The sequence below is a fragment of the Pomacea canaliculata genome, linkage group LG3 (assembly GCF_003073045.1).
Source record: "Pomacea canaliculata isolate SZHN2017 linkage group LG3, ASM307304v1, whole genome shotgun sequence".
NCBI classification, from domain to species: domain Eukaryota; kingdom Metazoa; phylum Mollusca; class Gastropoda; order Architaenioglossa; family Ampullariidae; genus Pomacea; species Pomacea canaliculata.
The window spans coordinates 4,515,632-4,540,969 of NC_037592.1; the positions used below are offsets into that span (position 1 = coordinate 4,515,632).

Below are 25,338 nucleotides of genomic sequence, written 5' to 3' on the forward strand. Positions count from 1 at the left end.
CAACAGTGTGTGGAAAAAGAGCATGTTAAAATTGTTGGTATAATCCTGGAATTGCCCACCTTGCATGCCACAGTAACACTGACAAAGATACACTGCCATGTTGTCTGCAAAAAGACAAGAAAAGTTTTCTCCACCCAAGGTTTAATCTTATAAAGTTTATGTCATACAAAGCTGACAACAATACTTGGAAAGACCGTTTAAACATTGTTTTTTAAAAGTATCTTGCACTTTTTATTCTTGCATACATCCTTTCTCACACACACTTCCCCACGCAAACAGGTTTATATATATACCCACCAGACTGTCTATACATTGCAGTATTAGTAATCTTCAGCTACACAAAAATATGTTGGAGAATGCAGTCCAGATACTTATTTATCTAGAACTGTGCAAGCGGTGCATATTTTGCTAAGAAAATACACAGACTATCATCTGCTTCAATGGTATGTGTATCACAGAATGTTTTTTGTCCTTAAAAAATAATCAACTAGATTTAACAATAATAGATGCAAACAGTATGTGGGTAAACTCTCATTATTAAGCCATGAACAAATAACCATAAAAGATTGCCCCTTAGTGAAGGTGTGCAACCATGAGAACAGTTGATAGTTATTATGAAAAGCTGTAATATTATTTTAACTGGCATTTTAGTAATGGTAGGTGTGGCATGTCAAAAAAATCTTTTGAGTCTTTTTTTCTCCTTTTTCCAGAAAGATACAAATTAACAAACAAAATGCAAAAAAACATTACAATAATGCACAAGTTCAAAACAGAGTCAAAATAAGAAACAGTAACATAATGAGGACAAGTATGTCATTTTTTTCTGACTGCAGATGCTTGACATTACGAATGTTAAATACACGATATCACCAAGGCTTTGAGTTTCTGTTGGCTTATGTTATTGACTAGCTTCATGTAAATCATCAAATGAGCTATGTACCTATAAGAACTGGGCATGTAGAAAGCTCTGCCCATTTGGGGATAATATTTTTATCAGAACAAAATGAAGAAATTAAGGAAATACTTGTACTTCTAAAATGTCGTAAAAATATAAAAATAAAGATTAAACCCTTCAGATGGCTTTTGAAGAAGTGGGAGAAGAAAGATAAAAAACACTTTAGGAGGACATCAGATCGTACTGATAAGTGAAGGTCAAATGTGTGAGAATAATGAGACAAAAATGTGACTGTAAGGACACATTTAAGGACACAAATGAGATGATCACAAAATGAATCTTCCCGTGGAAGGAGATCTTAGAAAATATCAGGAGACAAAGTTGAGGACGGTGGAAGGAATAACTAACAGAAGCAAGTATTACAGCAGCTGTTTTATCTACTTCACAGTGACAGGTTTATACATGTAGTCTATTTTTGTTTTAGGCAAAAGGCATGCTTTAAAGATAGGCCTGTTATGTTAGCTGTATGTACAGGTACATGTATGCCACCACCAGTGACTGGTAGGATAACATGAAGACTAACCACCAAATGATGTCTTTCATCAATCTTATGCTTCAGGTTGTGGATGTTGTACCAGGTGCTGCTGACAATCATCCTCATGTATGTTACCAGGTGCTGCTGACAATCATCAATGCTTGACAAGTAGAATACAGCCAGTGACTGTTGATGTTTTGTCCCTTGATGCATGTTCAGCTAGTTCTTCTATATGCATTGTGAACATCAGTGATAACAGATTTACCATAATTCATTTACCTGGTCTGGATGAGTAAAAAAAATATTGCACTTCTCTAATTCATTATATCTTATTAAATTTTGCTTGTAACTTTTTCTGAATTTTCCCCCAGAAACTAGCATGGCATTACCAGTAATTGGGGAGAACTGAAGAAGTGCAGCAGTGGTGAACTCATGTCAGCAAAGCCAGTCTTGCACCCACATGAGAAAGTCTCTCACTGAACAGTTAATTCACATGTGCTACAGCTTTAAGGTGACTTTCTGATTTACTGGACAGTTCAGTATAATTCACATGACAGCTTTAAGCTGACTTTCTGATTCACCAGCCAATTCAGTACAATTCATGCTGCACAGAGCTAATCTCAAGCAAAATGAGCCCAAACAAAGAGAATGATGAGAAATCAGCTCCATCAAGAAGTTTGGCATACCATGTCGTGTTCAGAACCTAGAGTGAGAAAGGCAGCTCTGAGTAACAATGTGCAATTTCTGCTGAGTGAATTAGAAACCTCTAGTGTTGCCACCACTTATGAATACAAATACACATGCTAGTAAAAACTGAGGTTCACAGGTCCCATCACCAAACATCATATACTAGATATAGCAACATCATTAACAATAACTGAAGCACTATTCTATCAGCTCGCATTTCAAGGATCAATAAAATTAAAAACTAAGACATCAAACAATTTAAAATCCCAAGAAATATTTGAATGAACAACTGAATTTGAATACTCTGCAAATGCAAGCTGTGTGGCAGAAAGGTAATGTTTAGCTTGGAACTAGTCAGCTTTATGGGAAAATCCAAGGAAACTGCCAAAACCCCACAAACTTCAGAAGGCTCTAAGTATTTGTCTCTCCTGAAGATATACATATGCTGGTCTTTGAACGTAGAACAAAAGGCAAGTACTAGCCCACTGAACCCATCATTCATTTGTGCTTTTAAAATGGAAAATCCAGAGACCACAACCACACAAAAATTCTGTGATCAAACCACATAAGCATCTTGAAGATAGGACAATGAACAATACAAGCTCTTTGAGATCTGAACAGCGTTACAAATACAGGATACATGCTCAAAAGTTCTAAATTTACAAAGACATACAATGTACCACCATTGGGTATGCTCCCCTTCCATTTATGCACAGTTATTTTCAGATAAAAATATAAATGTATCCTCCATTTACAGATAAGGAGTTGGTCCTATTACATGCAAGGGTCTTCAATTTCTAACTGAAAAAGTAAGGTGCAAGCCCTACCATCGTTTTTATCCAAAAACAAGACTGATTAATATCATGAGTCATGCAATAAGAATGCTATAGAAGGCCTATGGCATTTTATACACTGAGAAAGGACTTTTCATGTGTGTGTGCACTACTAAATTCAAATAAAGAATTAACTGATTTTTTTAATGAACATTACAGATGTGGTTTTATTGTTAATTTTTCTCTATGCCCCTTTCTGTCTTCTAACAGACCTACAGAAAAACCAATGAAGATACACTACTAATAGATAATATAATTATCTGCTATAAAACATTGTTGTTTCCACCACAGAACTACATCTGAATGATTCGACGACAACTTTTGTTGAACAGAGAATGTTGAGCACAGCATAGTGAGCCTGATAAACATGTTTTCAGAAATCATTCTACGAAAACAACGTCCTGAAATTTGAACAATTCATTGTTAGTACACAGCAATGATTTTACTGATGAGGATTCACTGACAGTGAAGGCATATAAATAGACTGCTGCGTAGCATTTCTGCTGCTAATTGTCATCACCCTAAACAGAAAGGTTGGCCTCATCAAAGGTGCAAAGAAACTGATCTCAGAAGGTCCATAAACTTCCAATATGCAATAAACAAATCTAATGCACAAAATGAATTGCTACCTTTTATCATAACCTTAACTGTATGTACAAGTATACTGGCTTGAAATGTTGCAACTTGTAGCTGGTTGTATGTTTCTCAGCAACCATTTTGAAATTTCAGCAGCATTTCTTTAATGTAAAGGCTTTGGCCAGGTCATAAACTCATACCTTGAACATAGTCCAAGAAAACCACTCATTTCCATGACAACAAAGCGTTAACATTTCTCAAACTGGTGATATATCAACATTTTATAAAGTTTCCCAATTTCTGATTTTATAATGATACCATCCACAAATTGATTCTCAACCTACTTCAAGAGGGAACTAAGTATCAAATCAAAAAATGACCAGTGACAGGGTAAGAAAAAGGAGTTTTAATAAGGAGCATAAATGCTAGATGAAGCCAAAACGACTGAGTTCCAATTAACCCACATCTGAAATGTTTACAGGTCTATATCCTTCAATGATATGCCCTCAAATATTATGTGTCCCTGAAATTCAGTGCATGCATCCAGTATAGGCTTCACTGAAAATGCATAAATTAATACCAGTCACAGAGACCTTGCCAAAGGTAGCTACTTTGGACCAGCTACGCTTGTCTGGGTGACCAGACGTCTGTTGCGCATCCGAGTAACAGAGTGGGAAACATCATGCTGCATTTCAAAAAAGTGTACCAAGGCACTCTCTGTCAACATGGTGGCCAGGAATTGCTGGAAGCTGATAGACCAAGTCTCATCTGGTCGACTGGAAGATGTGGAGATGTGCTGGCTTTCTGACGGGGACCTAGCCATTTTACCCTCCTCCTCATAATCGTCTGGATCTGACTGCCGCATCACATTCTCTCTCCTTGTTTCCAGGCCAAGGTATTCTCCCTTAGTGACGGTAGCAGCTTCCCCCATTCCCAGCCTCTCGCCTCCAGCCTGAAGTTCTGAGGACACCTGTGTGTCCTGAATAGGGGACAATTTACTTTCCATAGCATCACCTGTTACATCTGTGTCTCCCAGGTTTTTCTGGGGTTGCTTCTTGTCTCCTTGGCTATTTAGAGATGGATTATCCATAACACTGTCAGAAGGTAAGGAACCGAAGGTAAATACATCTCCCTGACTGTCCATACTGGTAGAATGGGGCAGATGATTAAGCAAAGAGCCGGAAGATGTTGAGGTGCTGAGAACAGTGGTCTCCCCTGACACACTGCCATTGGTGTAGAACTGCTTTCCGACATCTCCCAAGTGCAAAAGCAAAGTGCCTACGGTGGCCAGAGAATGGTACAATGCCTGTTCTTGGGAAAGATCCGTAAACATGTCGTACAAGGTCTTCAGCAATTGGATGAACTGAATCTGTAAAAAATGTGCACACAATCATACTTTAAACTTAAAGCAACAGCATGCTTTTGTTTATAAACTAATAAGAAAGTCAGTTTCCATAATCAGATTTGTCAGTTTCCTTCCAATCTACAGCTAAAGCAAAGATACACGACAATTGACAAATCTGGGAATACTAGAGCAATGGCAAGATAACGTAAACAGTAATAATACAGAAAAGTGGTTTTCCACTTTAGAATCAGAAAATGAAGCATATCCAATGTAAAATCATTATAAGAAAACTGAGTAAGAAACCATGATAAGAAAAAAAAACCCAACCTGATTTAGACGTGGGAGCTTCTGAAAATCAAAGCTGTCTGTTGGTCTTCGTGGTGACTGGTCCCATGTCTTATGAACAACACTCCCTGCAAAAGAAAGAAAAAAGAACACCCTGATGTTCACAGGATACATAGTCAACTTGGACTGAAAATCCACTTTGTAATTTTGGAAACGATCTTTCACAAATTCCAGTGTGATGAGTGTGCATGGATGTTTATTCATACATATATTCATATTTACATCTATTTAGCCTCACAAGTTTTGTGAGGGAATGTGTATGCATTTAAACAATAATCAAGCAGATAAAAAACAGTAAAGGTCCCGAAGGTCTTATAGCCTCATGGCTAAACTGTAAGTGGCTCACCCTGTCTAAATGAACTATGAGCAGCTCACCATGCCTAAGTGAGATGGCTCAATCTATCAAGAGGAATTTTCTCGCCTTAAGTAAACTGAGTGGCCCACCCTGTCTAAGTGATTTGTGAGTGCTCACCATATAAAACACAACAGATGGATGCTGATGTCCAACCCTATCTTTTTTTTCCACCTTTTATCTTCCCTGAAAAATCAGGAATTTTTCCACATTTGGGAGGAATGAGGAAGTCTTTGTCACACCAACGTGACTAACTATATAGCAAGAATACTACCCCATTCCGCCTATAAAGCACACTGTTTGCTTCTTTACCTCTGCTGATGGGCTTTTTATCAGCTACTGTCAGCGCTGAAGCCATTTCTGTCAGTGCTATGGCACCGCCATCACTGGATCCTAACAACTCAAACTGTGGGACCTCATTCTCTGTCTCCTCGCCAAGTCCTCCACAGATGGCATTGGGCAGAAGTTCTTCTGGGGGATGCTTCTCACCATCATTGTCTGGAGTCTGCAATGCGTCTGGAACTGACATCTGATTCTGACCAGAAGTCTCGCCTTGCTTCAGGACACTTTCACTGCTACTTTCTGAGGTTTCTGAGCTGGCAGTCATAAAGGAGTATGAAGAAGTCGCTTGGTTAGGTAACACTTGAAACTCAGATTCTATTACCATGGGTAGCTCCAAATCTGAATAAGAAGCATAACAACCCAACATCAATGCTTTGTGACAACTTCAAAAATCAGAACACATGCACACATACCAGCGACAGTGATTGGGAATGGAAAAAAAAAACCAATGAAAAGGTATTTTCATGCTGATAAATCTAATGAACCTCAACACTAATAATAATAAATGTGTGATTTATATAGTACATAATCATGCTCACGAAGGAGCATGCTTTCAGCGCTTAAGACATGGACAGAATACAACAGACTAAAGCCCAGAAATGGCACATCAATGTTTTCCTTACTTACCTCCTCCATCAGCAGCAGAAGAATCCTCATCAAATCCATCGACATCAAAGTACTCTGTTGCCTCCATGCCAGCTTCTGTTCCATCTAGTAAGCCAAGATGGACACAATCAAATGCCATAATATTATGTCAAAATGCAAGAACACTTGAAAACTAAGTAGCTTCCTGACCTTCATATTCCCTAATGATAATTTATTTTTTTTTGTAAAGGAAAGGGGAGGTTTTTCTCCTTGGAGAGTGTGCAACTCATTTAACTCAAGGCTACTATTCAGCTACTCATGGCAGATCATTTTCTAGAAACCTAAAGGTAGATTTATTATTATGTTTTTGAGGCCTGAAGGCAAATTATATTTTAAGGCCTAAACACATGCCGTTAAGGTCACAAGCTATAAGTGTAAGATGTAACAACTATTATATATCTATTACACAACTGGCATTCATTACAGACAATCTACTAGTGCCTTAAATCTTTCCGATCATCAAATGCAATCAAGGCATACTGAAGACCTTCAAATCATCAGAAATTAAGTTATCTGAACAGCCATCCAAAACAAAAATCACAAATGCAGCTGTGCATGTGGTCTCCAAAAAAGGCACACTTACCAATCTTACAGCTATCATGCTCAAAGTTTTCATTTTCATGAATGAAACCAAAAGTCTGTCATAAACTAGGGTGAGACATATAGTTACATAACTCCTTTTCATAAATAGTTTGCAAGCAGGAGGATGTGCGCCTAAACAATCTTTTAAAGCATGTTGTAAACTCTAACATTGAGGCAATAATAACTGGTAAGTTCAAAGCAACACTCAAAACATTTCCTTGGAGAAATACATCCATATTTCTTTCTTTTCCTCACGTTTTTTGCTTTCGCATTTTCTCACCTGACTGTGGTGACCCAAGCATGTCATCAAGGGGGTCAGAGGGCAGAAGGGCTGGTGGCAGGTGCAGAAGGTAAAGGAGACGCAAGCGCTGGGTGGGGTTACCACGACAAAGAACCCCAAGCACTGACACAAACTCCTTAAAATTGATCATGTTGTCTTGATCAGCATCCAGATACTGGGGAGCAAATAATAACACCAAGACCTGGTCTCATTGCATAATTAGGACCAACTCACTGATCAATGCATTTTCTTATGCTGATTTTTACTCATATAATCACGTAATTCAATAATCCCTTTTTATACCTAATTTTAATTTTGACACATTTGCTGACTGCAATACTGAGAAAAAGGAATTATTTCATTGATGAAAAACTGCAAAGAACGATCGCTTCCAAGTTGTTCTGCTCTATCAACATGTCAACGTTACTCAGAATGATTGTCTGCTTACTCGAAACCCTTTCAGTGCCTATGTGTTAATGTTACTCAGAATGATAGTCTGCTTACTCTAAACACTTTCAGGGCTAATGTTGGTGCACGAGGTCCAGTTGCCTGGGGAGCCAAGGCCAAGAAGAGTGTCCGGAACTGCTCAAAGTCCACTCGGTACAGTTCATAGTATGGCCTCGATGGGTCATACTTGTCTGAAGTATCCACAGGTTGAGGTGATGTCCTCCAATAACAGGAGGACAAATATTCCTCCTAATTACCCAAGATGAAGCAAAGAAAAGAGAAATGCACAAAAATTAAAAATAATCTGGTACATTTGTTAGGAGATAGAATAACAAAGAAAGAGAATGTGCACAAGTGAGAAAGACTGTAAAGGCACAGTCACTAAGTAAAGTCTATGCAGACAAAAAAGCAGGACTGGAGAAAGACTGGGATGTATGAAAAAAGAGGAAAAGCTGAGTAGTTGAGAAAGAATGAATGTGCAGGAATTAGTCAGCATATCAACTTATATTTAAACTTCACACTTCCCTATACAGTACACAAAAGTTTTGAAAACTGTCAACAGAAAAAAATGTAGTGAAAAAACAGTGTCTGAACAGCCATTAACTTCACCTTGAAAAGAATGTAAAGCTCTTCCAGCTCCTTTCCTTCAAACAGTGTGTCTGAAGCAACACTGCGCACAATGTTACGCATGACAGTGTCTTCAATTTTCTGTCACAAATGACCAAAATTCAATAAGTGGCTGAAAGCAAAGACCATTGTGGAAAGCTGAGTCTGCTGTTTGTCATGTCTCTTCACCCTCACCATGGCCAATGACCAGGTCAGGTCAAGCAATGAATTGCTTACAAGCTATAAATGAGCTTTAACCTGCACAAAACTTCTGCTTATCAACGAACGATTGGTTAACCCCCCTCCACCCCCACCACCACCATTTAATGACCTGGATGGAAAGCCATGGCAAAGTGTCCATGTTTGAAATAATACAATCTGATCAACATATCCAACTGCACAACTATACACTACTATATGTGAACATACAGTAATTAGTTTTAGAAGTGTATGATCTCATTAAAGAACTGGTGATATAAAACTATCTTACAGTCAAACAGTTATCTGATACTTTAAGGGTACAATGATAGCTCAAACAGCTACAGGTCCATTTGAAAGGCTTCGGAATTATTAGTGTTTGATAATTTCTGAGAGATATTTCCATACAACTAAATAAATAAAATAGAATAAAAGCTTCTGCAATCATACAAGGTTTGAAAAAAAGTTCACCCTTTTGCATAAAAGTATTAGCCTTCTCTCTCTCCCTCACACAGAGACATCTTCACATCCCAACCTGCCTCAAACACAAATATTACATTTTGTATACAATATCACAAACCTGCACAACAAGTAGGCGATGTTTGAGGCGAAGTCGGTCAATATCACGATTGCTAATGCTCCAAAACTGTTTATAGCTCTCCTGCACTAAATCCCGCACATCTACTTTTTCCTGCAAATACACACAATGAAACTGAAAGTCAAGACAATGACACAGGCAGTCAAGACAATGATACTGGCAGCCAGGACAAACAATGAAACAGTTAAGACAAACAATGACATTGAAAGTCAGGACAAACAATAAACCCATTCTATTTTTGCATCTGAGAAACATGCACACACTTGGTGAAGAAGTGGCAGTAGGATGTGGTACCTTTATTATGGTGACCGTTTGCTGGTCACCTGCAGCTACTACTGCAGCCACCACCAAGCAGAGAAAAACTTAAACCTGTTTTCACATCCGAGGCTAATCCTCAACTGGGCTGATAAACTGAGGACCCAATAGTTGATGCATCAGATCTCAACTTGTGACTTGCTCTCTTTGTCCTACATGATCCTCACTCTCTTCTCAACAAACCTCTCTCTTCCAACAAAACTCTCTCTCTCTCTGTTACAATATATGCTTGTAACTTGTTTTTGTCACTCTACACAATCCCCACTGCATTATTCACATCTGTTCAGACAATGAAATGTATGTCATTCATGCACTTTCATTCTAACATGGCTGGCATTTCAGCCAGCTTCCAATCAATATGTAGCTTCTGAAACAAAGTTTTTTTTGTCAAAAAATGTTAAGTTTGCATCACTGATAATTTTTTTAAACTGCACCTCACCTCCTCAGAAAGAACTTTGACAAAGGTGCCCACAGATGTCTGTACATAGTGACCCCCAGGACTTGTCTGTCTCGGCAGAGTGCTTGATGAGTCAGGATTGTGAATACGCTCCAGATAGTCATTCAGAATGAGCATGGCCTCTCCATCCTCATTGCAGTTTAGCAATTGCTCTTTCCGATTTTCCAAAATGGTCAGCGATAGTTGGAAAATTACCTTTTAAACAAATGTGAATAGCAAAAGAGAAAAGTGGAGAAAAACAGACAAAAAAAGTAAACCATTAAGCTCTTGTAAAATTTTGTAATGTATTTTTTTTAAAACAGAGGTGCATTATTTTAGTAATAAAGATTTCTTACTCGAGCGCCATCATAGAAAAAGCAGTCCAGGATGTTGACAGCACAACCAAAAGGGATCACACTGGGGAAAAAACAGGGAGAAAAATTAAAGTCTTGAAGCATTATTACCCTTACACTTCCCCTATGTAACCTGAATGTTCTAGGCAAATACAACTTACTTATCCACAAGGGCAAAATAAGATAGTGCTCATACACGATAATAATAATAATTTTATGTCCCAGCTAGACAACTCTACTCCTCGTCTGATGATAGTCTCCTTACTCTTCCTGTCACCAAAACAACAACATATGGCCACAGGATTTTTGGTTATTGTGCAGCAAAACAATGGAACTCTCTCCCTTTCTATATCCGCCACCTACCCACTGTTGAATCCTTTAAACGTGCACTGAAAACACATCTCTTCCGTAAACATTACTCCTAACAACCTTTCCCATAATGCTAGTATTTTTTCGTACCCTTCCTTTTTGCAATATCATGTTACTCTCAGCTCTTGTTCTTGTTATTTGGTTCCTCTTTGTGTTTTCTGTATTTGATTTTATTCTTTGTTTAGTACGGATGTTTATTCTTTTACAGTTCATGTGCTATTTGTTTGTTTTCCTGTCCCTTGTATGCTGTCCATGTTTCGTTCTTCTTAAGCGCTAAGAGCTTGCTCCTTAGGAGTGTGGGTATGTGCTTTACAAATTGTGCATTATTATTTATTATTAATATATACATCTACATGTTGAAACGATTTTTCTCTCTCCCACATACACACACATTCCCAGCAATAGCAGACCTTCAGGCTAGTATAAGATCATGATCAGTAGAGTTGGCATGATTAGCTCTGCATACAGGCATCGCTTACCTACAGCCAGACTGCAAGAGTGAAAACTCACATGCCAACACATGATCAGAAACAGAGAGGATACAAGACGCCTTCCTAAGAAATTGCTGATGACATAAGGCAGGTTCTGGTGATCTTGGAACAGATATTAACAAGGGAGACAAGACTATTCCTAAGGAGAGGCTGTGGAACCAAAAGATGAAAGAAAACGTGATGAAGGACTGATAGAACCGAGTGAAGATGACAGAGCTGACAGAAAAAGATCTGAGTTTCTGTAAGAGGTACAGTCGTTGTTGGCTCTTATGGAGGATCATATCATGCAAAAGTGACAGCAAGGCAGAGTAATCAACAAATTTTATAAGAAAGCTCCTATCTGTAGTGCATCAACAATTGTTAGTATATAATATGAACAGTAGTGGAGACAAGCACCAGCCTTGAGGAGAACCTGTACAGGTGACAACAGAATCTGAGAGATGACTGTTAATGGAAACTCTCTGCTGCCTGTTAGTTAAAAAGTTCAGGATCCAGAGAGTTGGTGAGATAGATGGAAGTCCAAAACTAGACTCTCCGCCAACAAGCAAGATTGCCCAGTGTTAAAAGCAGAAGAAAAATCAGCAAAGAGAAGCCTGACATGAGCTTTGGGTTTCTCCAGATGTTTGTACAGAGTATTCAGTATAAATAACTTAGCATCATCACCACCTCTTCCAGCTCTGCAGGCAAACTGCAGCAGATCCAGATACTGATCAACAGCAAGTCATAACCTTGCTCCTTACAATGATTTCATGATAAATGACATAAGAGTGACTGGTCTGAACTCATTGAGTTGACTGGGCCTCGTGAGTTTTGAGACAGGCACAATGTACGGAAGTTTCTAAATATAAGGAATGTGACCAGAATCTACAGACAGCCGGAATAGATGTTGTAAAATTCTGCTAAGTTGTTTAGCACAGTAGTGAAGGATGCATCTATCCAGAGCCTTGTTAACATTTATTTACCACAGGAGATCTTTGACAGAGGACTGGGCAATCACGAACCCATGCTCAGGGACCACAGACTGTTTTAATGTGAAAACATTGTGAGAGAAGTCATGTAAATACTGCAAGTAAAAGCAAGCTCATCAAGTGATAGCCAAATGATTGCAGTTTCAAATTACCCTAAGAACAAATATATCGTGCGCACAGCTAATGTTAATTACGTATGCTTAGAAATATTTATTTATTCAAATAGTTATATAAACAGAGAAGGCAAACACCCGTTCACAGGTAAAAGATAAATCCACTGACCTTAGAAAAACTGTCAAGAACCAGGAGAGGGATATCATGCTCAGCAGACCCAGAGACTCCAGTCGTTGGTGAAGACTGGGAATGTATTCTTTCACCAGCTCACCAAACACACCTAATAGTGAAAAAAAACTGATGGCAATTAGGTACACTCACATTCATATGACAATACACGATCTTCATCCACACGTATACACATGCATGTATATATGTTCACACACACACACACAGAGCACATACTGTTGATGTACAGCAGTATTTACATGGCAAAACACACACAAACAGCTCTGTCCATCACTGACCTTGATCCACCAGTGCCCCAACAACACGAGTGTTATAGTAGTCAGGCAACAGCCTCTCACACACAGCAGTCAGAAGCCAGAAAGCTTCCTCTTCACTTACGTACAGCAACAGCACACTGGTTACAATGTTCATGGCCTGGCAGTAGCCTGTCACAACAGAATCCAAAACAACTTTCCCTTATCTCTAAGATCTTTTAATCTTGTTCCTTTCCTTATACATATACATGAGAATGCACACACAGACACATGAACACATAGATTCTCTAATTGTTAATAAGAACAAAAGATGGCATATAGAAAGGGAGGAGGAAAAAAGGGATGATGGGATTAGAAAGTTAACATCTTACGAACAGACCTATGTTAGGATTACGCCAGGCATAAGCTGTCAGCACCCTTCGCAAAGCCCCAATGCCAAGATCAGTCTGAAAAGCTGGATGTTCTGGCAGCGATCTGTAATGAAGGATGAAAAAATAACCTCATTAACTTCCACAGCTTTAACAAAATTGTGTTTTTTTCCTTTACTGCACACCCCCCCCCCCCACTTAAAACACATATTTTAAATTAACTCCAACAATGTTCAGATAATAAAAACAAGGCACTATCATTACTGTTCTCCTGTAAAGAAAACTCTAACCTCTCTGTGCTCAAAAGCTAAATTGTTACTAATGATGATAGCCCTCCTCACCACTTTCAGATTTACTTCTCCTTACCTATGAAGATCTCGCTCAATTTCCTCAGTGGCCAAATTACTCTTTCCAGCAGTCTGCTGTACCAGCTGGGCATAGTAGCCAGGATGCATGGCCATCTATGGAAGCATTGGTGTGGGATCAATGTAATAACACTGGTGGCATGTATAGCCATTCTCTAAACACTTTCCATGAAAGACAGATTGGCAAATCCTATTGTTTAATGTCTAAACCCCCTTTTATCTTCCCTTGTAGTTGTCGCTACACCAATATGCAACTGCATTATATGTTGAAACCCAGGCTATCACTAAATAAGCCAATGATAAAGCCTCTTGTCATTCTGAGTAAACATAACTTACACTGTTTGACACACCATGAAATGTTCTGCTACAGTTAATATTCTGTTTTTGTATTATTTATTTTTGTACCAGAGGATTTTTTACTCCAATACAAACCTCATTCACAGCTCCAGAAAAAACCATCCACATCTCTCCACGATACTTTTCTGGGATGCCCTTGAGAACCAGCTCATGTGTGGCATGTGTTCGATACATGCAAACCCCCCTGAAAACATAGCACAACTTTTGATGGTAGCATGTTTGCTGTATGTTGGTTTTGTCCTCAACTAAGACCTATTTTTAGCTTAACTTTTGGCTGATTTCTGCTGGTGTTGCCCTAACTTGTTCTGTTTCTGACTACCATTATTTTAACACATTAAAAAACATTCTTGCTCATCACCGATTATTATTATTATTCCATGCAAGACATAAATCTCCTGACTAGATTCCATGACAAAGAGATTTCTTTAGTCTACACTCTGATAAAGCATTCGACAAATTAAAGCAACTGACTTTGGTTTTTAAATGTTTATTTATCACCAATGAAAAATCAATATCTCAACAGAACCAGGCCAGATCCCACTAAACAGTGAAGACCCAATAAGAGCGGACACAAAAAGTATTACCTCCCATATTCTGAAAAGTGCAAATCCCACAGGTGTTCTTTGGCAACCTCGTGGGATGACATCTCATCTTCACTTGCTTTCTTGTTGAAGATGCTGATGAGAGCGGGCTGAAATTCTGTAGGCAGTGATCCATTCCCTTCTGCATTAATGAAAACTCTCAGTTAACGTCTACAGAGTGTGGACATAATCAGCACAGAGGCTGAATGCTGGACATATGCACTTGTACAGATGTATATAAAAATGCAAGCATGCACACACACCCATAACATACGTATTTATTAAAGACAAGCAAGAATTTACACGCACAAACTGCACACTTAGTCCAACCTATACCTGCAGAATTTGATGCCTGTCTTTCTGTTAAACTCAGAGATCTGAAACAAAAATGCAAATGTCTCTTACCTAGAAAATTCTGCACTGTCAACAGAAGAATCACAACTCTTTGTTGCAAATCTTAATGTGCAGATTTTATTAACTTTTAAGCTTGGAAGAATGTAGCACAATTAACACAGAGCAATAGCACAATTTACTTGTAACAGGAATTGTAACATATTTTTAACCAAAGCAAAATCACAAGAAACCTTACTTGCACACTAACAACAGAAACCACCTACCTTTGGGGAACATTTTGCCGAGAAAGTAAAGTAGAAATCTTCTCCAGAATGAAGCTGCGATCTTTGAACTGAGAAAATGTGAAGTTCATCTGCAAACAATGAAAAAAAATGTTTCTTTTAATGTTGTTTATATAGAATTGTATCCCACCATCAAAGGCTAGCCCAAAGCACTTTACAAAGAAAAAAATAATACACTGGGAAACTGTGTGCCATCACAGCAATCTCTTCTCCCAAAATGACAAATTGTAGTGGAGACTACAAATTCAATCCCTTTGCGTAGGTCTTTGTACTTCTAGAAATACAAAGCTAATAGGAAAATATTCTTGTCAGACCATTTAGGGTCTATTAATGATGTTTTGACTGTGTCAGGTATGTGAGTCAGTCAGGTGAGAAAATCAAATCTATCAATGACTTGAAGGAAGAGACATACCTTGCGTTTACATAATAAGCTTGACTCGTGATATATTCAAATATTACTTAATGTTGCTTCTTTACACAAACACCAACAGGCAATCCAGTATATGAAGGCAACAAAACAGGAGAATGCGACTTGCCTTTCCCTTTGTTGTGATGAGAATGGCATTGGTGATAAAGCCACCTGAAGTGGAGTTATCTATCTTTTCAGCAACGAGGATCTCAGACATGGGGATGACAAGGAGCACCAAGTTCTGAACCTGTTTACATATGACAGCATAAACAGACCAACATGAAGATCCCTTCTTGCAGATGATAAATCTGTTTACAAAATAAACAGACCAAGACTATCATGTCTTGTAGATGCATGACAAGGCTATTTACAAAATAGTCATGAAAATAATTTCCTACAGATGATGCATTTGCTTCTTCAGACAAAGTATAATGTAAGTGACTGCCTTTATTGCTGTTTCAAATAAGCTGTCATGTGACTGACTATATTCATTGCTTCTTTGGGTAATGCAGCTGACTACATTTATGGCTGCTTCAGGTAAGATATCACGCAGTTGACTACATTTACTGCCGCTTCATATATCACAGCTGACTACACTTAATGCTGCTTTATGACCAGCAGGAACATAAATTCTGAGAAGCTTCAAGAGACAAATCACTGATTGTTTTTATTGTAGTGCATAACTGCAGTCTAAAAATTTTATTTTGCTCCCAATTATGTGTGCACCCGTATTCTATAACATCTAACCAGTACAAAAGGGTCTAGCCTTACCCGGCTCATGAAACAGATAAAGTTCTGCGAGATGTACAGTCGACCTGACACATGCTGCTTATTGTAGGGAGTCCACAGATTGCAGTCCTCATCTCCATCTAACTTTTCTGTAGCTGGCAATTTGAAAGCAGCCCTGTACCACAAAACACATAAATACTAAAATTTAGATGAGTGTTCTCTAAACAGGACATGAGTTCTAGGGATCTAAACTTTAGTCAGTTGGTCAAGTGCCATGTTTGAGATGGTTGCCTGTTGCTCAATTTGACATAGATTTGTACTCCAACAACCAAAAATGACAAGAAAATTATAATACTGCATGCCCCCATGCTGGTTCTAAGTGATAAACGAGATACCCCGCCCACATGAGAACTACCTCCCCTCTTTAACAATGCTGTTGTCATTTCCTTTATATGAAGTCCACAAGCTCTCCGAATCAAAATAATACCTGAATCTCTCACTGCGTGACTTTGCATCCAAGTCTCTCTTCAGGTTTGACACTTTTTTCTTTTTTCTGAAAACACCCAAAACAGCTATTGAAACTGCATTTATTGGATGCACATGCATACTAATGCTAGTAATGACAGAATTCACTCAATCAACTCAATGGGTAAAATGCCCAGCAAATCTAGGGACAACACAGTATGAAAACTGAACCACCCAAAATGAATGTCTAGATAGCTTAACCATCTTGAATGACATAAATATTACATGTCAAGAAAGGTAAAAAACAATAGTGAATTATTCCTTGTTCTGTTCCATCCTCCACCCACCCCCAAACAAAACGTGAGACTGGCCCTCAGGAATGGCATGTAGTTGAAGAGTTGTATGCTTAACTCTGTACCCTAGTGTGGCTGCCAATGTTAATATGAACATGCAGGAATGATATACAGTTATCACAGTCAGCTGAAGTTAGAACAAAATCACACGTCACAAGCCTCCATCCCAACACTGGCTCCATCTGAATACTTTCCAACCTGTGTGGCTATCAACATTGCGTCACATGTCCAGACAATAGTTCTAAGCAACTACCTTGTTTATATATATACCCTAAATGTTAATTCAAGGTCCTGTAGCTGATTTCTTAATTGTCAACACACAACACATTCTTCTTTACATGCAAATGCAACTCAAAACTGGTATAGAATTTGTTTAAGTATTAACATTATTCTTTATAAACTATAAATAATTTTCTTCTGCTCTGCAAATTACTGACAACAGGCAAGAAACGTCCTTGATCACCATGAAGACTGCTGTTCTATTATCACCCAGCAGTTAAAGAAATGAGGCTGACAATTTTTTTTTAACATTCAAAACAAAAACATTGCATAACGGGAGAAAGGCATGCAATTAAAATGCAAAATGAATGCATGAAAATGGAGGAAAAATATTAGTACATGTAACTCACTTTGCTGATGTTGAAGATGTGAACCTCTCTTCTTGAAACCCACCTTCAAACATAAGCCTAACACAAGAAATCTCCAAGTCAATTCACATTTATATTCATCTATTCATAGATTTGTAGACAGATAACTTACTAGTCTAGTCAACATAAACAAGCAGTTGTAAGATTTGTGTAGACAGACAACTTACTAGTCTGGTCAACATAAACAAGAAGTTGTATGCACATCATTAGAACAATTCATGACTATCAAAGATGCAGTTTTAAAATAATTTATTAATAAATTAGCAAATGATACATAATGCAGCTTAAAGCATGCTCATTGTTAAGAGCAAATTTTAAGTAGAAAATAGCCAAAAATCAGAATAGGTCGACTCACTGCTTCATAGCAATGTTAGCCAGCTGTTGCATAAGGCTGAATGTCTCATTAATGTGAACCAGCATGGAGAAGAAGTACTGAAAACAAAGCAGCAATATTGTCTTCTGATGGAAAGAAAGCAAATAACAACGCACTGATAAAACAAAACACAGCATACAAGACTTTTTTTTTTATTTCTAATAAGCAAATATTTTTTTTATTAAATATTATCCTTGCAGTGACAGTCTGGGAGACATCAGCAAAAGTACTGAAAAGAAATTGTTTAAAAAAATTGTACTTAAAAACCTACATTTATGCCTAACCTGATGGTGTGGCACTGTGGTATTCATTATAATTTATTTCTCGATAAATTTTCAGTTATCTAGCAGCAAATGGACACTTACACTCTTCTCACGGGTGGAGACTTTAATGGTATCTGGAAAGATCATGTTGTTATCACGTTCAAGTTTCTGGAATAAAGCACACAATACGGGAATATAACAGAGAAAATAGTAGATCTATCATGGTTAAATATTTCAAGTTCTAACAGGAATCCCTTGAATCATTTCCCCTGACAACAACAATTCCTGTGTTTCTCAAGTATCAAAAGTCATGCAGATAAAAAGCAAAGCCATTCTCTGGACCGATAGAACAATTTATGTGATGAATTACCGTGATGTCAGTCCACCGCAGAATAACTTTGGCTTCACGGCCCATGAGGAGGGAGTAGAAGCACAGATGGTTGACACTGAGGTATAGCCACCCTTGCCTTGGGACGCTCCCTTTCCAGTAACTACACGAGTAGTCTTTAAACACCATGACATATATTACCACATGTGTAAAATGTCTATGTACATACTTAATATAATTCATAATCATACCATCCAAAGCTGAAAAAAAACTATTTTATGACTCAGATTCGCACTTAAGTAACTGGCAAGTTAGGCCTACTTCATATGCAACAAACCAAAAATAAACAGACAAGTTCCTTATGAAAAAAGGCCAACTCTGGATGGGTGAAAACTGCTATAAAAACTAAACAATCAGATTCTTATTTATATACATTCAAATTAAACTTTAATACTGGTGGCATTAATAATATATATGAATACACATTAAATTCTTCCAGATTTGATGATTTTTTATTAGATGCATAAAAGCCATTTTAAAGAACAGTAGCACTTAACTCTCACCAGCAGTCAGAATTCTCAGGAAATTAACTTACAGTTCACAAGCTTCTCTTCACGTGGCATGTTGAAACGCTTCATAAACTTCTTGCTAGAGGCTGTCAAGTCCTCTACTTCAGCATCAGGAGTGCTGGCTGCACAGGAGAATTCACCACCAACATACTTGAAACAACTTCCGGTAGGCAATACATATTATTTAACAAAATATAAAAAATACATTGTTTAAAAAAGCCTAACTTTAAACTATTTCCTTGATAATACGACATAGACTGATGTAGGAAACAACAGCCAGAAAACTTATTATGTAACTAACACTAAAGGTAAGTGCATAAAGTGATACATCACATGTTCAAAAGCAAACCAACCTTCCAAGGGCTGTTCCTTGTTGGCAACTAGACTCTCAATTTTGCATTTGACAAAATCAGTTACATCTTCTTCATTCTCAAAGGCAGCTGTGGGGAGAAAACACACACAGAAATACTCATAAGAAATGTGTCTCTAAAACTGGTCATCTCTGCATGTTGAAATCAAAAACATTACTTCAAAGACTGAAACTTTATTGCCTCACCATGGTTTCTTCAGTAAGATTTAAAAAAAACTCTTCAAACTCTTTTGAAAACTTAATTTTAATCATACATGCATTTTCAGTTATATACAATTTTTAAATGCATTAAATATTTATGCTAAGAGATTATCTAAAGCTGAACCTACACAAAATCTTTTATAATAGTCCTTTCTGCTAATTAATGCTAAAAATCAACCCAATCTGACAAGGAGATACCATCTCAGCTGCTTTTTCTCTGATAAGGACGATATGTCAGTAGTGGTGATGATGCTGGTTGAGGTGGGGGTAGGTTGGGTTAGGGTGGGGAGGAACAGCAACAGTAATAAACTCAATGATGAGTCTGGTTGAAACAATGTTGAAAAAATGTTTACTCTTGGTCTCACCCAAAGTCTGCAGCAAATGTTGCTCTAGCCATTCCCAATCTCGAGTGATCTCTTTCCTGTTGCTGGCAATGGCTACAGCTGCAATAGTAACATTAACAGACATGATCAAAAAGCCTGGACAGGTAGTGTGTGATGATGGACTTCAATGATTAGGGTTAATGTCAAATGTAACTTGGAAACACTACTCTGTTGAGTATGTATTTTTTTAAAATACACGCACTCTCCCTCTTTCTCACACACACACAGAGACAGTTCATCTCTCATACACTTATTCACTTTTTAATATACCATTGCTTACACTCATTACACTCACTCATTTACTCTCTCATACAAAGACCTCCATCCCCCAACATCTGTATACACACACACAATTCTCTCAGAAAACTACAACTTCAGATCTTGGATAGATTTTTTTTATTTTACATAGTATACAATACTAAATATTTCTGAAACAAACAAAAAATGCCACAAGCACACAAGCCCAAGGATAGAATTGATCAGACACAGCTGTTAACCTGCATCTGATGGCTAAATATGGCTGGCTGGTCTATAAATGCATTCTTTAATGACACCTAGGCTTGGGCAATGTTTCTTTAATTTCATTATGCATTGCAGAAAGATGTTGCAATACTGTATAGTGTGATGAAAATCACTAAAAATACCTACAATGGGGTCCAAATGAAAAAAATCTGACAAAAGGTGAAGGCAAACAGGGATAGATTCTGAATGTTAAGCAGAGATAGACATGTATGGAAACAGGTGGCTATGATGTCAACAGCAGGAGAGGTATATCATGGACAACATTTGGGTCAAGTGATGAGATAAACATGATGAGAAAACAAAACAAGTTCATCAAGTACATGCATGAAAAAAGTGCCTCAGAGACTGAGCTTATTAACAAAATAAGTAAAAGAAAATCTTTTCCATGGTTTCTTTGATTTTTTGGGGGGAACTAAATTATAGTGCCTTTGTCTTTACTGTCTGTAATACTTTCAACAAGAAAGATTACTGATAAACTTGTTACCCTGCAGGTGAGGTAAAGTGTGATACAGATAAATGATATGGAAAAACTGGCTACTGTACAGGTGATGTAAGAAAAGTGATCCAGAAAACAAGACACCATAAAAGGTCCATTTTCTTATTTTAAATGAATACAGTGAGGGTATGTGGTATGAAATGCTATTCCAGTTAACATGCACATACACATCCAAGGAAACATCAATATTTTTGACAAGGAATAGTAACATTGTCTATTTAGCAGATGAGACCATCCCATGCCCAACCTGGTAAAGTTACAAATAAAAGTACTCACTATAGCTGACCTCTGAACCAGCAGTTTGCAGCAGAATTCTGTATGGTAATGTCTGAAAAATACCATACTTATAATACAAATGCAATTCATTTATTCATATGTTTCATATGTAATTTGAATATCAATAAATTTGCCTGTTAAAGCTTTATGTATGTCACAGTGATGGTGGTATCTCAACTGTTTTCTGCTACCAATAGGCAGAGAATAAACTTATAAAACAGAGGATGGGAAAAGAACTATGTGTAAGTTACAAAACTGTTGCAGTAAGCTGACCTCATTCAGGTCACACAGGACATAAATGCCTCAGTGAGTGAGCACTTATTAAAATCAATGAGTGGAAAGATATTTTTTCAAGAGTTTTATTTATATTTTAGCTGTAATTATAGTATGTATGTTTTCGTTATCTCAACTTTGTAAATCAAACACTTGCATTTCTAATAACAAGGAGGAAATTTGACACAGTGTGATTAGGGCACATTTACTATGACTTCAGCCACCAAGACGGGCTTTGAAAGCTGGTGACCATAAGAGGAGAGGGGACTGATTATGTAGGAAATATCAGCCACCTCGACAACAAAGAAAGTATGATTGATTGTGTGTGAGCAAGTGCAAGCATGCACACAATTCAAGTTGAAAAAAACTTTCTCTTTTTATAAAAGGCCTGAATCTTGCCTTTTTGATGGTTGAATGGTTCTTAATGTATTTTGAACAGGTGTTGATTCACAGTTAACAAGATAATGCAAAAAATAAATTCAATCATCACAGAGTACTGCCACAAGAATAAAACAATGCTTCTTTCACAGATGAATGAGTAATAAATTAATATATTCCACATCTAACTAAATTGGTCTCATGGCTTCAGCTCTTGTCTTTCATTTTATTTTATTTTTTTGGTCTTAACTGTTGCATCCATCCATTAAGTACCATAGTGCATAGCTATTAGTTTTATCCAATTTCTTCCAAACAATGCCTTACTTTATATTTACTTGATGAAAATTATGGGATATAAAATCATCTGCTGTAAGCAGTTTCAATAAAAAACAACAGGAAATTGAAAACAAGAACACAAATATTGCAATAATATATATGTATGTACAAAAAATGTTTTAGCTACGAGAGCAAGCTTAATACTCTTTACACAAGGGAACCCCACAAAAATACTGACACAAGATGCACACCATATACATGCAGAAAAAAAAATGTCAGCATGATAAGAAAAAAAATTAAATTAATTTTTTTCATTTCCTCTCTCTCATTATCTCACATGGATGCACACACAACATACTAAGCAGAGCACAATACAAAGACAGATCTTGTATGTGGCTCTTCCTGTTGATAAATAGTTATACTGATTTCCCCACATGCATAACAAAAACTGCATATAAATAATTCTTACTCTATTGTCCAGCACAGTATCCAGTGTGCCTACAAGAAGTCCTGTAAGACCTCCTCCCCCATAGCCTTTGCGACGTTGCAGCACAAAGAAAGGGTTGGCTCTGTCTGTTGCCCTACAACACAAGATGCAAATAATTCTCTCTAGATGCATTTTCACAAACATTCTAGACCACAAGTTTTTGGGGGTTTGTTTTACTTACTCTAAATAGTTTTGGTAATCTTACAGTGATAGTATAATTTGAGTATTAAACTAATACTTCTTTAAAGATAAAAGTCTTTATATTCTAGTGTTGTGGTGATTTCGACCCCAATGTCTCATCAGCAGATATAGGGTAGAAAACAGTGAAAAGTTTCACTTCGTTTTACACAAATTCTAATGGCAAAAAAAAAAAAAAAAAATGCAGACTCCTGTACAGCGCGAGAAATATATATATAGGTCCAATTGTCAACGGTTAACGCCTTAATTATTATTCCCCGATCAAGTCTAAGCACTTCTTACATTATCTCCATTTCCACTTAAATTATAGTTATTCAAACTATTTAAACTACTGCAAAACCATTTCCTTTTATTACAATCATTTAAATATCGTGATCCGTGTTACTGTTGCAAACTTCTTGTTGTTGTTGGCCCAAGGCTGCATATTATTTCCATTTCAAAACATGCACTTTCCGCATCTTTTCATGATTAAGCACCTATCTCTTTATTGCGATTTTTTTTTGCGTTAGAAGATATGACAATTTATGTGCATGCAAACAACCTATTTGTGGGAAATGTCAACAGCGCCAATTAACTTTGTGCGAAATTAATATTCCAAACACACACAGTATATATACATATCGTGCAAGAATACTATCGAACATGCAAGACTTTTACACTTACCACAAGGCGTTTGCGAGAAGCACTTCTTCGGGTTTCACCCACATTATTCTTATAATCTGTTCATTTGTTCCACGCCTCTCGATTTATTAAATTGTTCCCGTAATCTTTGCCCTTTTCTAGCAAAAGTACACTACGAAACTCAACCAGCAGACAGCCACATCTCCACTTCCGTCAATACAGTCACGTGATCAAAATAGATCTTGCAGCGGGTCGACTTCTTGTGCTCGACTTGAGCGAGAAGAAAAAATTACAAGTTTACTGTTGTAATTTATCGTAAAACTATGAAACATAAATTGCAAACGGACAAGGCGTTTATGCAAGAAAACGAAGCATTGAAATATGCGGCAGAGACAATGGGATGACATTGATCTGATCACGAACGACGAAAGGAAGGATGCTGTTGAAAATCTCGAAAGTTTCCGGTTGTCTGCTTCGCATTGTTAGGTTTATTCTCGTTTTGTTTTTGGTTTTTTTTTTTTTAAATAAAATTTTTACGTTCTTCATGACGGTTTAGTGAAAACAGTTTTTATAGAATGCTAATTATAATTTCTGATGGAAAGTTCAAATCAAAAAGCTGGAAGATGGTGTTTTGGTGATCGAAATTAAATAACTGCGATATTTACAACTAGTGTTAAGGCTGTCAGATTCTAATGTACTTGATGGCAGGATTTGAGAATGCATCATCGCAACTCAGTGCATGCAAACTAGCACAATTTTTCTCAAGGCCAGTCTTTTTTTGAAGGCAGCGCCCATCTACCCTTTTTGCAATTTTTACAATCGCCAACCACTGAAATGACAATGGCAATTAATTCTTTAAAACGAGAGGTAAAATAAGCAAGAAAATGCTTTTCTTCATTTTGCCCTCGCCCTTTACGGGTAAAAAATAAACTAAGTAAATGAAGTAATTATAAGTACTATGAGAATAATTAGTAGTAGGCATAAGGTAAGGTATCAAAGGAGAGTGGAAGGTGGATATGTACAAAAGTGGTAGTTAAGAAAAAACATATATTTACAAGGTTTCCTGCAGTTGGGGGTATCCCTATAGGCCTCATCTAAAAGGGAGGCTCTGTAACCTGGTGGTTAGTGTGCTCAACTGTGAAAGTCGCTCATGGCTCAAGGTATGGTCTGGAAGCTGAGGAAGCACGTACCTCCCCTCATTTTCAGAGAAGGCTTAGGAGGCGGAAGGAGAGGGTATCACCTTCCATCCCTAGATACAGTGAACTTAGTCAACTGCCTTTACAGTCACTTAGCTGTGGGATTCTTTACCTTTAGTCCGTCAGACTGAGCACTTTGCAAAATGGGATTAGTAATAAACTGGGACGAGGGCCCATTACATATGAATGCTGAGACTGATCAATTGTATGTTATATGGATATATATATATGTGTACATTTACGTTAACTGTTATTGTCTGAGTGGCTTACAATTGGCAGTTACCAAGTGTGTGTAGAGCAGACATGCATGTATTCCTAAATCTATTTTGATGTGTACACAGGACATCAGAATATGATCTTGTTTCTGTGAAAAAATATGGAAGAAAAAGTTCTGGCAGCTGTACCTAGTCCTAGTTATTGATGTAAACACATTTAGAGACTCGCAGAAATCACCACCTATAAAG

The 25,338-nt window shown here is 37.4% G+C and overlaps 1 protein-coding gene across 1 annotated transcript; it reads right to left on the reverse strand.

Moving 5' to 3' along the window:
• Window positions 1–122: 122 nt before the first annotated feature.
• Window positions 123–24,340, reverse strand: LOC112559974 (TBC1 domain family member 9-like). The gene is made up of 31 exons (XM_025231501.1): window positions 23,721–24,340; window positions 22,842–22,953; window positions 21,446–21,497; window positions 20,134–20,211; window positions 19,551–19,637; window positions 19,224–19,319; window positions 18,671–18,804; window positions 18,403–18,468; window positions 18,020–18,096; window positions 17,647–17,703; window positions 16,687–16,752; window positions 16,242–16,374; window positions 15,598–15,717; window positions 15,044–15,132; window positions 14,763–14,803; window positions 14,430–14,568; window positions 13,921–14,029; window positions 13,490–13,584; window positions 13,135–13,229; window positions 12,780–12,926; window positions 12,481–12,592; window positions 10,374–10,434; window positions 10,021–10,233; window positions 9,249–9,359; window positions 8,474–8,572; window positions 7,922–8,113; window positions 7,418–7,592; window positions 6,538–6,621; window positions 5,881–6,249; window positions 5,199–5,284; window positions 123–4,895 (listed from the first exon to the last, which is right to left on the reverse strand). The coding sequence occupies exons 1-31, from the start codon at window positions 23,762–23,764 to the stop codon at window positions 4,134–4,136; spliced, it is 4,101 nt and encodes a 1,366-aa protein (XP_025087286.1). The 5' UTR covers window positions 23,765–24,340; the 3' UTR covers window positions 123–4,133.
• Between the last annotated feature and the right edge of the window lie 998 nt (window positions 24,341–25,338).